An 18,614-nucleotide genomic window follows, 5' to 3' on the forward strand; every position below is an offset into this window, starting at 1 on the left:
CAGCCTCCCTGCTAGAGGTCTCCCCTAGAAAAGTGAGGCAATTATCTCAATCAGTCAAGTGAAAAGGTCTATTTATGCTTCAATTCTCTGGCTAATTCAGGCAAAAGTAAAATTTTCATCTGAATGATCTCAGTAATTGGCTTGCTGCTTTGCTTTACCAGTGAAAACTTGACAAAGAAGCAGAGGCTCTTCCATCCTGACAGGGTGGTGGTAATCATAGGGGGCTTGTGCATGGAAACCATCAGGAGAAAGCACATTAGCAGAGACTTTGTTGAGAGATTCCAACAAAGAGAATTCCTAACCATGGTACTGGTAAGTATATGTATTTATTTTTTTCCCCCCTCAATCTAAGTTCAAAACTTTAGGTGAATCTCGTAACTGTTACATGTCTTTATTTCTTCTTTTGATGTGATTGACGTGGAGCTGTACCACCCAAATTGATATCAGAGCAAACTTCTCCTTGGGGGATGGCCTCAGCTGCAGAGAGATGTCTCGCTCAAAGAGCATGACCTACCTAGGGTATTCACACCCAGTGACTGGTCACGGTGGGAACCTAAAGATCTGACATTTTTGGCTCACTAGGGGACAACTCCAGTGTGCCATATCGGCTCTGGGGCTCCCTGCGAGTTGGCCTGAGGCCTTGTCAGATCTGCATCGCAGTTCAGTTCAAAGGCACCCCTCTTGTCATTACTGTTAATCTCTCACACCTCAGTAGAGCTTCAAATAACTGACCTTTTCTTTGCCATAATCACCCAGACCCCTATCCTGGCTGGTCTGGGGTCGGGGGGGGGGGGGGGGGCGGCCTGTTTTGTGCACCACTGCCCTCTCATTGTCTAGTACAGTGTTCTAAACGGTAGGCTCTCTGCAATTATTTTTATTATTATTAATTATTATTATTATTTTGAAAGAATAGTGATTGCAATAGCTACAGTGAAGATTTTTACTGTGGCATTCTCATCTTGCCAAACACAACAACTCCTCTGATTCATGATGTCTTTGGGATCTCCCTATTTCCAGAAGTGTAAAAGTCAGATTCTTTGGACTGGTTCTCAGAGCTTTGCAGTATCTGAATTGATTCTCGGCTGATTGCTCATTTGTTCCAAAGGTAAATCATCTGCTCTTATCAACGTCCCTCTGCCCTGCACGGAAGGGGGTGACTTGGTCCTGACTCAGACTCTCCTCGAGCTCATCCATAACGTGGACTATGGAATGTTCTCTACCAGGTGAAATTCTCCCTCCCCTTGAGTCTGACTTCTTCTCCTCCTTTTCATCCAGCCATCTTTCCCTCATCTGGACTCCGGTAAATGTACCCTTCCTTCTTGTACCGCAAATATATCAGCAAACATTTTGTGTGTCTGCTCTGTTTTAGGCACTAAACAGATGGATGCCAAGAATATGAAGAGACACATTTTCTGTTCTCAGGGAGTCCTGTAGAGGGAGTAAGTACCTAACTAAGGGAGTGCAGCGGAAAGGGAAGGGAAATGTCCTGACCGGGTATAGAATAGCAGGTAATCCAGTTTTAGGAGAATCGGAAAGGCAACATAAAGGAAGAGACATTTGAGTTTTCTCTTGAAAAACGGGCAGACGGTCCTTAGAGTTGTGCCGCTAGAACAGGGTTGTGGGGTGTGTGTTCTGAAAGGGGCATGCCGAACAGAGGCGGTGAAAAATGGAGTAGCGGGCAAGGTCTAAGCAGTCTGTGTCTTGGGGGCGAAGGAGGACATGCGAAACAAAGACACAGTTTGAGGAGCACAAAGGCTGGAAATGTTTGCTGTGCCCAGATCTTGGGTGATCTCATGGGGCATCTCAGAGTTTGGATTTTATCTTGTTGTGAGGAAGGACTATCAGAGGAGAGAGCAACAAGATCAAATTGGAGTTGTAGGATGTTCACATAATCACGTATTAGGACTGCACTGACAAAAGATAGAAATCTAGCGTCCCAAGAGTAGGAAAACACGTTGTTTGAGGACAGTGACTTGTATATAATAGGAGATGAAGAGGGATCCATTTTCTCTTTGTTCTATTGCCAATAAAAGGTTACCTTAATTCAGCATTACCAGACAGGTAAGCTTTTATCTGTGCTCTGTATATGCACATATTCTAAGCACCAAATCACACAGAGTCTGGGTTAAGCAGAGCAAAACAAAAATACTACTAGTCAGGTGTATTACAGGATACCATTCACAAGAGATTGGATCTATCTTCTTCAAAATATCCTCCCAAATTCATTTGAATAGGGAGTTCCTCTCTGGCCCTCATATTTGTTCACATATCATTACTTGATGAAGGAGTTGAACAGTTGAGGAAGAGAAATGTTAACAGAGTCTCCACTCAGGGATCAATCATAATAAAGTTAACACGTCTTTGAGATGATAATGTAATAAGTCATTCACAGGAGCTGGTTACACACACTGTTTCAAGACTCTATCTGTTACACAGAGGGAGGGAGGTATTCCTGCGTGTTTTGTGATAGCTCTGTATGTGGGAACAAAAGATTTACACAAAATACAAAAGAAGGCAACAATAGATACAACTTAGAAACCGGTTTTACTCTGCTGCAAACAAATGGACAAGATATTGTACAATATATAATAAAAAGTACAGCATAATACAAGTGCCACTAATAAAAGAAACTTAAGGATAAGACTTAAAAATGCTTATTTGTGATTTATATATATGCACACTGCAATAAAAAGCCACAATAAATACACGAATTTCCATGTCATTCATAATAAATACTGAAAATATAAATACAGAAGACTACATCTAATATGAATAAATTATTACAACATAAGATCCAGGTTAAGTTCTGTTGAATATTATTGTAGCTTATTTTATATACCCTTTGGCATCTTTGATGTTATAACTTATACACAAGAGAAATCAATCTAGAAACTGTGTGACATACAATATGACATTTTAGTGTAAAGCGATTGTATGTATGAACTGTTGTTTGATTTTCTTCCCTTTCCACTCTTTCTGAGTGATTATATTGAACATAACAATAAGAAAATGTCTATTGAAATACTGTTGAAATTGAGTAAAAAGTAATAACAGAAATCAACCAAGAGATAAAACCAAGCACAGTGTCAAAAAAATGTTACAGTGAGTTGTTTATCTCACTGGGTTTTTAAATTACTTTTTTTATCGGCAAAAAACAAACCAAAAAATCCAACCAAAACAAAACAAAAGAACACTCTCAAAAGACTTCCCTTGTGTAAAGACCATTCCCAATGTCCGAATGGTTCAACATAGACTGAAGGATAACACTCAAGTCCTTTGGATTCTTTGATCTACCATTACATTCAGCTCACTTGATTTCACCAGAATTTGCAAATGTTCCGAATTTTATGGCAGCTGGAGAGTGGAGACACAGTTGACATCTAAGACTATGATCAAGATAAAAATACTGCAAAAGGTGCCATTTGTCTATGCAACCAATTATACATACATATTTTAAATGGGGAAAATGCATTTTTGACCAGTGTCAAATGACCTTTTCCTATCAAATTGATATACCCTGTGACATTGAGGGAAACACATTGAAATAACAAAGTGCCATTTTCTGCATTAACAGGCATTAACCAGTACATATGTATTAAGAGTTCTATCTTAAGAGGCTATTACACCAGAAATGCAATAAACTAAAATGAAAGCAGATCAACTTTACTAAGACACAATAAAGGCTGAGGTTCTTAGGAACAGAGTTGTAATCTACAGGTTTTTAATTTTTTTAACTATGTCTGTACTGTAAATGTCTAGCATTTATTTTACATCAAACACTTTTGAAACATGTTTCACAAACTACGCCTCAGACTTATTTCCATAGAGGTGTCTAGAGTCAATTAAAACATGGGCCAAATTATTCAACATTCTTTACATAAACATTCTATAGCTTTTTTTTTTTTTAATAAAGCAAAAAGGGTTATTTCCCCCAGTGTTATTTGTGGGGAACAACCACACTGATGTAGCTATCATTTCACCAAGAACATCTGAGTTGGGGAGATAAGCAGCTGTATCTAGATTGGAAAAAAATCCCATGGAGAAAGGAAACCTTGATTTTAGGAGTGCTCCTCACCTTCCGGTTAGTTCTGACTCAGAGCTGGAAGCAACTCTGAGCAAACAGAAAATGCTCTGAAAGCTGCAGGGGATGCTTAGGTCAAGTGACGGAATGGGGGGGGGGTCACCATCCTCCCAGTCTCCTCCCTTCGATTTCAGGCCTTGTCAAGATGACAAATTTTTAAATCATTCTGCTGATCCCTGAGAAGGCAGGCAGCCATTGTTTAAATAACATGGGGACAAAGGCTGGGATGGAATGGTAGCTGACTAATTCTCTGGAGTTGTTTTATTCCACAGCAGACTTTCCAAAACTAGTCACATCTTCCCCAGAAGGAGTGGAAAAGCTTAGATTCTCATTTGTCATTTTAGGGTAAAGAAAGATTAATGAGAAGGTACTTATTTAGAAGCAAGAAGTTAGAAAATGCTCACTTTATGTCATTGTCACTTCTCAGAAAATTGAGCAAGTCAAGTCACTTGATCCTAACTCTGATGTCTGTCACAGGGGATCTGAAACAGTCACCTTTCTTGACATTACCTCTTGATATTCCAGCACTGGTGAACACAAATGAAAAAATAAAAATTAAAAAAAAAAAAAACTACCTTCATAGTTGTTGAAAGCAGGTTGTGTTATTGAACACGGTCTCAATACTCACATCTTTATTTTTTAAGAATCTAATTTCTTAGGAGACTTATGGAGTCATCAAATACAATAATCATCAAAGTAAGGGGGAACTCAGTGTCTTTTGAGTCTGCTGGGACAATGGCCCAAATCACCACAACTGTTGCCAGGTGCCTAGCCCACAAAGACTGGCCAAGATATTTTCTTATTGGGAGAAAAACCTAAGAGAACTGGATTGTGTTGCCAAGGAAACCACTTTCCCTAGAGATGTTAAGAATAGATGGGTATCTCTCCTGTTGGGCATCCCTGAATGACAGTCCTCCCTGGAGATAGATGGATGAGACTGATGACCTCTGGAGATCTCTTCTAGTCTCAAGACTATAAAATTTGAAGAATACACAAGAATCTCAAACTTTTCATTATTCACACACAGTTGGCCATTCTGAGAATCCGTGAAAAGATTAAACTAGTCTAAGATACCCGTTTGGGATGACTAGCGCCTAATAAATCAAGATTCAGAGCATAACCTTTGGCAGGGGACCCTATTTAATTATAGTACAAAGGAAATGACTGTGCCAACTACTAAAATTTACAGTCTATCAAGTTCAGATATTATTTGGATATCATTAAAGCATCCAAGGAACAACACTTAATTAAAAAAAAAAAAAAACCAATAACCTCAGGCAATTTATTTCTTAGGCTTAGATATTTAGGTTTTTCCTCTTTGGGAGAACTCAAAATTTGATTTTATTTCCTTCCTTCCTTTTTTTTTTTTTTAAATATTGAAATAGAATTTCTAAAAATAAATAAGTAAAATTTCAAATTCCTTTGAACTTGTTTTAAAGATGGGTGGCTTTCTTTATGGCTAGGGGAAAAACTTGCTGACCAAGATAAAAAAGAAGTAAACCAAAATTGGATAAATTAAGTTACAAAGTTTAAAATTCACATCTAATTTTGAATAGGCTTCCTATGTAGAGACAACAGCAAAACCATATTGGGAGGGCACATTCCTGATGTAGGGTTTCTAGTCTTATATAGCATGGCAGTAAGACCTGATAAAGTTAGAATAGAATAGCTTAGATAAGTTTTAAAGAGATACTTTCTCAATCAATGTCCTCCCAAATACTCACCAGTAAGTAACTTTTAAGATACCCCCAAGCAAGATAAAAACATTAGGGAAAAGCCAAAACAGAAGGAAAGGCATACCTAGCAAAACAGTTATTCCAAAATCGCCACTAAAACCATTCAATCAGGCCACATAAATTCACTTAGACCAAGGCAAGGCTAATTTCTACCATAAATTTGTCTTTTCCTAAATCCTTTGAATCAATATACATTATCTTAAAATACTGAAATGGCCTCATACGTGTCACTAAAATGAGAGTTACCAAACTGATTTGATTATCACCATGGTAATAAGTAATGCAAAGAAAGGAATGTCATCATTAGCACATTAAATGCAAATGTTGTCCAAAATAAATTCTATCATATTCTCTTGAAACTGGAGTTCTGCCAGCAATTTATGAGATGAAATAAAATGACACACTAGAGCTGACTTTTCTTGAATTATAAGCAGGTATAAAGTAGCAAGTAAGAAACAATTACCCTGTAGAGTGATATATTTATCACATGTGAAAGAAAGTAGTCAACAATATGACTTAAATCTTTGAAATTACTTCATTTTCCACAAATGTAACATGTACCTGTATTTACTAAAATTCCAGGCTATCTGTTAATTAGATTACAGTAGCTGCATATAAAGAATGGGCTGGTTTACGCTTTGAATCTGGTTATATTCACCTTCCTGCTTCTAATTATTTTGTCTGAATTACTACTTTCAAAGATCAAAAACCCAAGGCGTTCTGTCTATTCTCCAGACAGCCCAAAGTTAGACCAACTGCAGGATCACTGACCAGGTAAAACCCAAGTTGTATCAAGTTTTGAGTCTGAATTTCTGATAGGAAAGAAAATAAACAAAAAACCCCACCAGCACTGGTTGGTTGGAAGGGGGTCTCATGGTCTAGCTGAAAAGCTGAGAGGAGTTGAAGTAAAACTTAGAAGTGACTATTTTAAAAAGTCACATTAAATATGCAGATTTGACAGGTAAAATATTAAAGAGCTCTTTTATTCCCATATTCATCACTTTTGACAATAGTCTGTCAGTCACTTTAATGTGAAATGTGTCTGAATCTTAAAAATAGCCTATTTAGCGTGTTGGAGCCTGGTGTTTTTTTATGCATCAGATGATTTTTAGAGAGTAAGACGTAATTGATGTGGACGGTGGGCAGCAGATGGGAACACCAAGGGGGCTCTGCGTTTCGGCATTGTCACTGCCCCTTCTAGGTTTCGGGCTGCCCCCTTGTAAATCTAGTTTTTCTGGTGAACATTCTAGCTGTTCAGCTCTGCTGAAACATTCCTGTTCCCCAGGAGACACTACCACTTATTACACTTAGATTCTGTCCTCGACCCACACCTCCCTAATTTTAGTGGGCTTTTCAATTGCGGATATTCAGTTAAATTAAGTCAATTAAATTCCTTAATGTGACAGAAAACATCTGTTGAGCTGTGCTATTTGTGCGAAGCTGTGGCAAGTGGCTTCGACATTTAAGTTACTTGAGCACGAATTAACAGATCTCAGAATAATATCATCAGAAGTCGTGAATTTGTGTTAGAATGGAAAGGGATTAAGGATTTAAGCTTTCCATGTTAGTTGTGGTAAAGATACACAGATAGTTCTGGTTTCAAATTACACCCAAGTCTTGCCTTTGAAAGTAAGAAGGTACTTCCACTTAAGGTTGGTATTTTATACACTGGTTAGGGTAATGATGCTCTAAACTCTGTGAGAGAATAAGGAGCAGATGCCATTTTTCAAGGGGAAGGTGAAGTCGTGTTTGGAGAGGTGGAAGGCTTCTTGGTCCCTTTTAAAAAAAACAGTCTCTATCTAACTTCTGAAAATGTACATTTTCCACCTGCTCATTTGATGGTTTTGTAACACCAGGGAAAAGTGAGGTGGCCCGAAGGACCTCTGTTTTCTACAGGTTAGAGGGCAATAATGCCTTTGGAACTTGGAACTATGGTTTCGTTAATTTTTTATGCTGTTTGTTTATAAATAGAAGTAAGAGGGATTATGTTCCATATCATTGTTTCAAAGTTTTCCTGAAATGTTTCCTGGTTTATACATGAGGCAACCAGCTTTAGAAACTCTCTGGTAGGAGTTTGCTAGTATAAATTTAGCATTACTTATATAGATCTAACCCAAAGAAGCAATTAGCTGAAACTCTCTTCATTCGATTCAGTTCCTCTAAGTTTAGATTTAATTCAGAAATTTTGGATAGGAGAGAGGAGAAAAAGAGCATCCAGTGAATTTCATTAATTTAGGGAAAAGAAGTATCCTTTTCGTTACAGTTCGCATGTAATTAGACAAGGATTGATGTCACTTTTTCTAATTCATGGTATAAAATCACCAGTTAGAAGAATTACAGTGAGGCTGGACTATTTCATGCCACGTTTCATCATCACAATCCCTTAGAATGTGTAGTGTTTACCTCCTCTTTTTATTACTTAGGACACTTCCTCTAAAAGAGTAGGTGTTCTATAAATAGTTGTTGATAGAGTTGATATTTAGTAAATTCTAAATATCAAGACCAAAGAATTAAAAACTTATACAGTTTAATCAGAGAAGTTTAATCAGAGAAGCAGTGACATATCAATTTAAAGCAAATAAATCATATCTATTTCCCTATTTAATGATAACCAAACCAGGATTTTGCCGAGATATCATCTGTTAGAGTGTTAAAAAAAAAAAAAAAAAAAAAAGAACATAATCACTTATAATCTCTTTTTTTCTTGATTATTTTGTGGCCAGTGTTTCTGTAATTCACAGTGTCCCCCCCCCCCCCGCCTCCACCTGCGGGGGCAGGGGGGTGGGAATGGCTATTGCTGGGCCATAGATGACTGTGAAGATTTTATGACTCAATATTATTTTTACATTTTACATGTGGCTGGGACACTGGGGAAAACATTCTTTTATCACAAATAGAAGGTTGACTTTTTAAAGAAACTGTATTATTCAGCTAACAAAAGACATGAGTGGAACAAGTTTTCCTTATGTCTTAATAATCGGTGATTAAACGTTGAGGGGGGGTACTTAAGTAAATCTCTTTCGTTGACTTCGTTCTCCCAAAGGAAACCTAGAATGACAAAGGAAATGCAAGCTGCTCCAGCCACTTGACTTGCAAATCAATCTGGTCAGGATTCTAACTGGGAATTATGTCTCAGTAAAAAGTATAGGGCCGGTGTTAAAACAACAGGGACCAAAGCACGAAGCTCTGCCACGGGCAGTGAATGACTACAAAGCTGTAGGTCAGGGGGAAAAAAAAAAAAGGTAATTTGGTTAGATATACTATGGGGGCAACACAGCAGCTGCAGGTCAGGTGTCGCTGTGTCTCAGTATAAAGATCTTAACTACCCCAACCGACTGCATCCAGCTTGATCCCCATTTTCAAAAGCTTAGATAAACTGTGGAGCTCTCCTGGTATGTGGGCAGTTTTTGTTGAATAGAAGGGCTATTAAGGGGGAAAAAAATTGTCAGATGGAACACTGTGCTCTCTTCAGCGTTTCTGGGAAAGGAAGTAACAAAGAAACGAATCCATCATTAATATTATTTGCAACTTTGACCCAACATTTTCAGACTAGAGCTTTACAAATTATCCTCTTTTCTAGACCTTATTTTTTTTAAATCATAAAACCCAATCAAATTCTAGGGTGGGGAAAAATACAGTATTTATTAACGGCCGTTGCCTAAAATCTGTCATTCTCCAGGGTGTGGTATACATCGTGTGTGTGTGTGTGTGTGTGTGTGTGTGTGTGTGTGTGTGTGTGTTATGGGCGTATTTTAATAGGTAATTTGTATATGCAGTTTGTGGGAGATGTTTAGGGGTTAGGTTATATATATGAAAATTTGGAATGGAAATCGTGTTTGGAAGGTTAATCCTTCTGTGCACAGCGACTTTCAACCCCAATCGGACAGACAGGGGAAAGAGCTCTGATTTTTTGTTTGCCTGTTTCTAGGTTAAGCATCCTTTTGGAAATGAAGCTACAAAACAGAGACCTAGCCAAACAAACAAGTAGGCATCCACCTTCTTGAGAATACAAAGCTGAACCAAATTAGGTATCTATCCTTGCAGAAACTGGACGGACATTCTACCCTTCCACTTTGCCCCAGCCAGGGTCACTTCTCCCCTGCCCTACCACTGCCACAGTCTGTGTTCCAAGATATGCTGACTGCTTCACGAGTAAATACTTCAAGGGTTTTTAACAATCCCCCAAATAGGGCACATGTGATTTTGTCACATGCCTAAATGAAGGAACAGTAGCCTCTTGTCATTTTTCTTTGGGCCTGTGCTCTTTAGATTGTATTGATAAGGGAAACAATTTTGGAAATCAAGCACTAAAAAGTGTAACTTTGTAGACAACATGAGATATACTACGGAGATTTGAGCAAAACCCTAATCTGATTAACCTGAAGGGCTTATCATTCAAGAGTCACATCCCTGCCCTCATTACTGCTACTTCCATAAGGACAAACCCAAAGCTCCTTTAATGTTAATACTAATGGTTATAAATTTGGCCCCCTGGAGGGGTAGAGACAGGGCAGGAACCAAATGCACAGTGGAAGAGCTGCCGAGGAAACATGTTTTCCCCAAATCAAGTTTTAGTAGAAACTTTTCCATTGGAGGACTTTCTCGAGATCAAACATTTTTAAGTTCAATGAAACAAAATAGTATTTTTTAAGGAATTGAGATCTACAATATATTTATATCCATATTTCTAAACACCTAAGTCTAAAAGACATAAAAATTAGCGATGCAGTCACTGAATAGCAAGGCATGTCCACATTTCAAAGAGGCATAAAATGTGAAATGATAGAACAACAGAAGGTTGAAAATAGGAAACAGACTTAGCATAGTCATATTGCGTTGTGGGGGGGGAGGTCGAACACACTATTTAGGTAAATTAATGTACAGGAAAACGGGATCTTAGAAGTCCTCCGACGAACCAAGTGCAGATAATCTAAAGGTGGGGAGTGCATGTTTTTAATTTCTATCTGTCCCCTTTAATAAGAGAACATGAGGTAATTAGAAAGTATTCAATGCATTCTGGACTGTTCTGCTAATTGTCCCAGGCAAGAGAAATCAAAACGCTTCAGAAAAGTAAGGCCTAGTTGAGTATTTGGGTAGAGGCCCCCCCTTCAATCAGCTAGTCACTAAAAGGAAATTTCCTTATATATTCATTTTGTAGAGATGGATTGATCACGCTGTAGAAAAGGCTGGTCGCTGAGGATGTGTCTCTTCGAGGTTTCCTCTGCCTCCTCTGCTTATACCGAGTTAGGTCTTCAGAGTGGCGAAGGAAAATAGGTCATTTTTCCTTCATAAAGTATCATTGGATGATTCCTCTATATTAATTCTATGAACATTATACTAGTTACAGATTTAAAAAAAAATTTTTTTTTAAATTTTTTCATCTCAAAGGGTTCTCAGTCCCCACCCCTCACAAGGTACCATGAAGGGGCACTAAAGTGCATTTGGATGTAGGGGAGTAGAGTTTAAAGGTGCTGTCCAAGCTAAGAACCAAGATGATGCCGTTTAAAAAAGAAAGGCAATTCCTTCTACCTCCATCTCTGGATTCAACGGAGGGAGGACAATGACTGGACCCTCACCAAAGGATTGTCCTAACTCTTAACTTTAGAGAAAACTGTGTAAGGACCTGCACATATAGACTCATTTATTTGTCCAAAATAGCAAAAATAGGCCTATTTCACCCTTAAGAAAGTATTTGCAAATCTGATCAGTCACGATCATAAAAACGTGAATGGATTCCAGAGGCAGTCCATGGGGGCATGCTCGGTGGTACTGTGTGTCTTCAGCTTAAAAGAACATGCTGCTGTTCATTTTCATCAAAACGTGACTTCTAGCTACCATAAATAAAATACACATGGAACGGTTAAATCTTTTTCTTACAATAATTACTTTTACAGTAAAAAGTCACCGTCATCTTCAGATTTATCTAAAATTAGGACTCTAAATCTTACTCTTTCCCAGTCTTAGTTAACAATCTTGCACAGGCCCGATAATCCAAAACTTGGAGCTCTGATCTACACAGCTTGACAGGTTTCACACAGTTTGACAGGTAGGCAACTGCGAGATAGGCTTTTTTTTTTTTTTAAATTAGCATTTTTCTATCAAAACAGTCGGAAATCTTTTAAAATCCTCATAGAGACTGTATTTGTGCAATGCCACAGTCACGCAGCTAGAAAGGAGAAAACAAAATACAGTCAGGAAGATTCACCACAGTCCGGGGGTTTTCTTGGTCCTCCGTTTTAACCACCACGGGGCCCAGGAAATCCGATGAAATACAGTGCTTTCCATGAGAGAAGAGGCGGTCCCAGAAGCATTTGGGCTACTACACGGGGACGGTCTCAACCACGGGCGATTTGATGCACTCTTCGTGCAATCTGCTCTTTTCTGCCAGACTCAAAGAATTTTCCGCAGGGTGCTCTGAAATGCGACTGTCACCATTCAACGCGGAGACAAACCCTTCCTGGGAGGGGCCTTTCAAGTAGGAGTGGAATTCCACGGGAGGGTGGCTGGACCTGTGCTCGGGGTATAAGCTACTGCAGGGGACACCGCTGTCGTTTTCCGCAGACGAGCAGCAGACGATGACAGAGGGGTTGGCAGCGGGGTAGTGGGAGGCGCCGTAGGCCTCCTCCGCTTGGCGGGCGTAGTCCACGAACTGCTCCGGGGTCATGGTGTAAGGCACCAGCGAGAGGGTACCGCTCTTCACAGGATCTCTCTCGGAGTAGCTCTCGGAGATCTGGCTAGGCGTTCCCGGAAGGTGGCTATCGATTTGGTAATACAGAGTCGAAGAGTTGGCGTAAAAAGAAGCATTCTTCGCGTGGCTCTCGTGGACGGCCGTGCCGTCGGAATAACAGAGGACGGAGGGCAGAGGGACGACCTCCGCATGGGGACCCAAACCTTCCACGAAGCTGTCCCCCTTCTCGTCGTCCTCGTCGTCGTCCTCCTCCTCCTCCTCTTCCTCCTCCTCCTCCTCCTCCTCCTCGTCTGACTCGCTGGGCGCCAGGCTCTGCGTGCTGGAATCCGTGACCCCGCTGCAGAAGCTGCTGCCGTCCTCCTCCTCCTCCTCCTCCTCCTCCTCCTCCTCCTCCCCCTGGCAGTCTAACTCCTCGGCCGACTGCAGGTGCAGCACCGCCGCCTGGGGCTCCGTTTCGATCTCGAAATTGTCTGCGATGGAGTATTCCACGGAGTGCGCCACGGGGCCCATGGAGCTGCTGTGCGCGCTTATCTCACCGTGGCAGCCGTTCAGCGTGGGGATCTGCTGCTCCCGGTTTTTCTCCAGTTCAAGTTTCATGATTGTGTGCAAAAAGTGAGTCCGGACACGGATCGGATTAAATTCAATTCTACCTGCTGTGTTACTACATCCTTCTTTAGTGCAGCCGCAAGGGAAAGACATTCGGTCCACCTTGGAAGGAAGAACACAGATTAGCCCCGTGGAACTCTCACCGACCACGGAAAACGCCAGTACCTCTCCGCAACCCCTCTGAGTCTGGGATGACTTAATCCCACTTGCGCCACAGCAAATGACACGCAGGCTGCAGAGAAACCAAGAGGGGAAGTGAAGACTTCAAACGTGGGAGTCAACCGGGGTTTAAAACCTGTATTCACTAATTCTTTCTTCTGCCTCATTTATCCTAGCAGTTAGAGCCTCCATTTTTGATTGCACCTCATTAATAGCTTTTTTGATTTCACCTTGGTTAGATTTTAGTTCTTTTATTTCTCCAGAAAGGCCTTTTATATCTCTCGAGAGGGTTTCTCTCATATCTTCCATGCCTTTTTCGAGCCCGGCTAGAACCTTGAGAATTGTCATTCTGAACTCTAGATCTGACATATTACCGATGTCTGTATTGATTAGGTCCCTAGCCTTCGGTACTGCCTCTTGTTCTTTTTTTTGTGTTGAATTTTTCTGTCTTGTCATTTTGTCCAGATAAGAGTAAATGAAGGGGCAAGTAAAATACTAAAAGGGTGGCAACAACCCCAGGAAAATATGCTTTAACCAAATTAGAAGAGATCCCAAATCGTGAGTGGGGAGAAAGGGGATAAAAAGAGGTTCAAAAAGGAAGAAAGAAAAAAGAAAAAAAAAAAAAAGTAAAGAAAAGAATATTTTTAAAGAAAGAAAACACCTAAGAAAAATGTAAAAAATATATATATATATATTAGATAAACTAGTAAAAAATCGTTAAAATTAGTGATATAGAAGACCAAATGACAGAGAATAAAGAAGCTGAGCAAAAGAGGGACAAACAGCTACTGGACCACGAGGGGAGAATTCGAGAGATAAGTGACACCATAAGACGAAACAACATTAGAATAATTGGGATTCCAGAAGAAGAAGAAAGTGAGAGGGGAGCAGAAGGTATACTGGAGAGAATTATTGGGGAGAATTTCCCCAATATGGCAAAGGGAACGAGCATCAAAATTCAGGAGGTTCAGAGAATGCCCCTCAAAATCAATAAGAATAGGCCCACACCCCGTCACCTAATAGTAAAATTTACAAGTCTCAATGACAAAGAGAAAATCCTGAAAGCAGCCCGGGAAAAGAAGTCTGTAACATACAATGGTAAAAATATTAGATTGGCAGCTGACTTATCCACAGAGACCTGGCAGGCCAGAAAGAGCTGGCATGATATTTTCAGAGCACTAAACGAGAAAAACATGCAGCCAAGAATACGATATCCAGCTAGGCTATCATTGAAAATAGAAGGAGAGATAAAAAGCTTCCAGGACAAACAACAACTGAAAGAATTTGCAAATACCAAACCAGCTCTACAGGAAATATTGAAAGGGGTCCTCTAAGCAAAGAGAGAGCCTACAAGTGGTAGATCAGAAAGGAACAGAGACCATATACAGTAACAGTCACCTTACAGGCAATACAATGGCACTAAATTCATATCTCTCAATAGTTACCCTGAATGTGAATGGGCTAAATGCCCCTGTCAAAAGACACAGGGTATCAGAATGGATAAAAAAACAAAACCCATCTATATGTTGCCTCCAAGAAACACATTTTAAGCCCGAAGACACCTCCAGATTTAAAGTGAGGGGGTGGAAAAGAATTTACCATGCTAATGGACATCAGAAGAAAGCAGGAGTGGCAATCCTTATATCAGATCAATTAGATTTTAAGCCAAAGACTATAATAAGAGATGAGGAAGGACACTATATCATACTCAAAGGGTCTGTCCAACAAGAAGATTTAACAATTTTAAATATCTATGCCCCCAATGTGGGAGCAGCCAACTATATAAACCAATTAATAACAAAATCAAAGAAACACATCAACAACAACACAATAATAGTAGGGGAATTTAACACTCCCCTCACTGAAATGGACAGGTCATCCAAGCAAAAGATCAGCAAGGAAATAAAGGCCTTAAATGACACACTGGACCAGATGGACATCACAGATATATTCAGAATATTTCATCCCAAAGCAACAGAATACACATTCTTCTCTAGTGCACATGGAACATTCTCCAGAATAGATCACATCCTCGGTCCTAAATCAGGACTCAACCGGTATCAAAAGATTGGGATCATTCCCTGCATATTTTCAGACCACAATGCTCTAAAGCTAGAACTCAACCACAAAAGGAAGTTTGGAAAGAACCCAAATACATGGAGACTAAACAGTATCCTTCTAAAGAATGAATGGGTCAACCGGGAAATTAAAGAAGAATTGAAAAAAATCATGGAAACAAATGATAATGAAAATACAACGGTTCAAAATCTGTGGGACACAACAAAGGCAGTCCTGAGAGGAAAATATATAGCGGTACAAGCCTTTCTCAAGAAACAAGAAAGGTCTCAGGTACACAACCTAACCCTACACCTAAAGGAGCTGGAGAAAGAACAAGAAAGAAACCCTAAGCCCAGCAGGAGAAGAGAAATCATAAAGATCAGAGCAGAAATCAATGAAATAGAAACCAAAAAAACAATAGAACAAATCAACGAAAGTAGGAGCTGGTTCTTTGAAAGAATTAATAAAATTGATAAACCCCTGGCCCGACTTATCAAAAAGAAAAGAGAAAGGACCCAAATAAATAAAATCATGAATGAAAGAGGAAAGATCACAACTAACACCAAAGAAATACAAACTATTATAAGAACATACTATGAGCAACTCTACGGCAATAAATTTGACAATCTGGAAGAAATGGATGCATTCCTAGAAACATATAAACTACCACAACTGAACCAGGAAGAAATAGAAAGCCTGAACAGACCCATAACCAGTAAGGAGATTGAAACAGTCATTAAAAATCTCCAAACAAACAAAAGCCCAGGGCCAGACGGCTTCCCGGGGGAATTCTACCAAACATTTAAAGAAGAACTAATTCCTATTCTCCTGAAACTGTTCCAAAAAATAGAAATGGAAGGAAAACTTCCAAACTCATTTTATGAGGCCAGCATCACCTTGATCCCAAAACCAGACAAGGATCCCACCAAAAAAGAGAGCTATAGACCGATATCCTTGATGAACACAGATGCGAAAATACTCAACAAAATACTAGCCAATAGGATTCAACAGTACATTAAAAAGATTATCCACCACGACCAAGTGGGATTTATTCCAGGGCTGCAAGGTTGGTTCAACATCCGCAAATCAGTCAATGTGATACAACACATCAATAAAAGAAAGAACAAGAACCATATGATACTCTCAATAGATGCTGAAAAAGCATTTGACAAAGTACAACATCCCTTCCTGATCAAAACTCTTCAAAGTGTAGGGATAGAGGGCACATACCTCAATATCATCAAAGCCATCTATGAAAAACCCACCGCAAATATCATTCTCAATGGAGAAAAACTGAAAGCTTTTCCGCTAAGGTCAGGAACACGGCAGGGATATCCATTATCACCACTGCTATTCAACATCGTACTAGAGGTCCTAGCCTCAGCAATCAGACAACAAAAGGAAATTAAAGGCATCCAAATCGGCAAAGAAGAAGTCAAATTATCACTCTTCGCAGATGATACGATACTATATGTGGAAAATCCAAAAGACTCCACTCCAAAACTGCTAGAACTTGTACAGGAATTCAGTAAAGTGTCAGGATATAAAATCAATGCACAGAAATCAGTTGCATTTCTCTACGCCAACAGCAAGACAGAAGAAAGAGAAATTAAGGAGTCAATCCCATTTACAATTGCATCCAAAACCATAAGATACCTAGGAATAAACCTAACCAAAGAGACACAGAATCTATACTCAGAAAACTATAAAGTACTCATGAAAGAAATTGAGGAAGACACAAAGAAATGGAAAAATGTTCCATGCTCCTGGATTGGAAGAATAAATATTGTGAAAATGTCTATGCTACCTAAAGCAATCTACACATTTAATGCAATTCCTATCAAAGTACCATCCATCTTTTTCAAAGAAATGGAACAAATAATTCTAAAATTTATATGGAACCAGAAAAGACCTCGAATAGCCAAAGGGATATTGAAAAAGAAAGCCAACGTTGGTGGCATCACAATTCCGGACTTCAAGCTCTATTACAAAGCTGTCATCATCAAGACAGCATGGTACTGGCACAAAAACAGACACATAGATCAATGGAACAGAATAGAGAGCCCAGAAATAGACCCTCAACTCTATGGTCAACTAATCTTTGACAAAGCAGGAAAGAATGTCCAATGGAAAAAAGACAGCCTTTTCAATAAATGGTGCTGGGAAAATTGGACAGCCACATGCAGAAAAATGAAATTGGACCATTTCCTTACACCACACACAAAAATAGACTCAAAATGGATGAAGGATCTCAATGTACGAAAGGAATCCATCAAAATCCTTGAGAACACGGGCAGCAACCTCTTCGACCTCTGCCGCAGCAACATCTTCCTAGGAACAACGCAAAAGGCAAGGGAAGCAAGGGAAAAAATGAACTACTGGGATTTCATCAAGATCAAAAGCTTTTGCACAGCAAAGGAAACAGTTAACAAAATCAAAAGACAACTGACAGAATGGGAGAAGATATTTGCAAACGACATATCAGATAAAGGACTAGTGTCCAGAATCTATAAAGAACTTAGCAAACTCAACACCCAAAGAACAAATAATCCAATCAAGAAATGGGCAGAGGACATGAACAGACATTTCTGCAAAGAAGACATCCAGATGGCCAACAGACACATGAAAAAGTGCTCCATATCACTCGGCATCAGGGAAATACAAATCAAAACCACAATGAGATATCACCTCACACCAGTCAGAATGGCTAAAATCAACAAATCAGGAAATGACAGATGCTGGCGAGGATGCGGAGAAAGGGGAACCCTCCTACACTGTTGGTGGGAATGCAAGCTGGTGCAGCCACTCTGGAAAACAGCATGGAGGTTCCTCAAAATGTTGAAAATAGAACTGCCCTATGACCCAGCAATTGCACTATTGGGTATTTACCCTAAAGATACAAATGTAGTGATCCAAAGGGGCACGTGCACCCGAATGTTTATAGCAGCAATGTCCACAATAGCCAAACTATGGAAAGAACCTAGATGTCCATCAACAGATGAATGGATCAAGAAGATGTGGTATAGATACACAATGGAATACTATGCAGCCATCAAAAGAAATGAAATCTTGCCATTTGCAACAACATGGATGGAACTAGAGTGTATCATGCTTAGCGAAATAAGTCAAGCAGAGAAAGACAACTATCATATGATCTCCCTGATATGAGGAAGTGGTGATGCAACATGGAGGCTTAAGTGGGTAGAAGAAGAATAAATGAAACAAGATGGGATTGGGAGGGAGACAAACCATAAGTGACTCTTAATCTCACGAAACAAACTGAGGG

The 18,614-nt window shown here is 39.6% G+C and overlaps 1 protein-coding gene across 1 annotated transcript in view; it reads right to left on the minus strand.

Moving 5' to 3' along the window:
- Positions 1–2,525: 2,525 nt before the first annotated feature.
- The window catches only part of CSRNP3 (cysteine and serine rich nuclear protein 3), a 208,750-nt gene continuing 192,661 nt past the window's right edge, over positions 2,526–18,614 (minus strand). The window contains exon 10 of the mRNA XM_059167137.1: positions 2,526–13,213. Coding sequence (XP_059023120.1) covers positions 12,137–13,213 — 1,077 coding nt within the window. The 3' untranslated portion in view covers positions 2,526–12,136. The remainder of the gene's footprint in view (positions 13,214–18,614) is intronic.

The sequence above is a fragment of the Mustela lutreola genome, chromosome 3, assembly GCF_030435805.1.
Source record: "Mustela lutreola isolate mMusLut2 chromosome 3, mMusLut2.pri, whole genome shotgun sequence".
NCBI classification, from domain to species: domain Eukaryota; kingdom Metazoa; phylum Chordata; class Mammalia; order Carnivora; family Mustelidae; genus Mustela; species Mustela lutreola.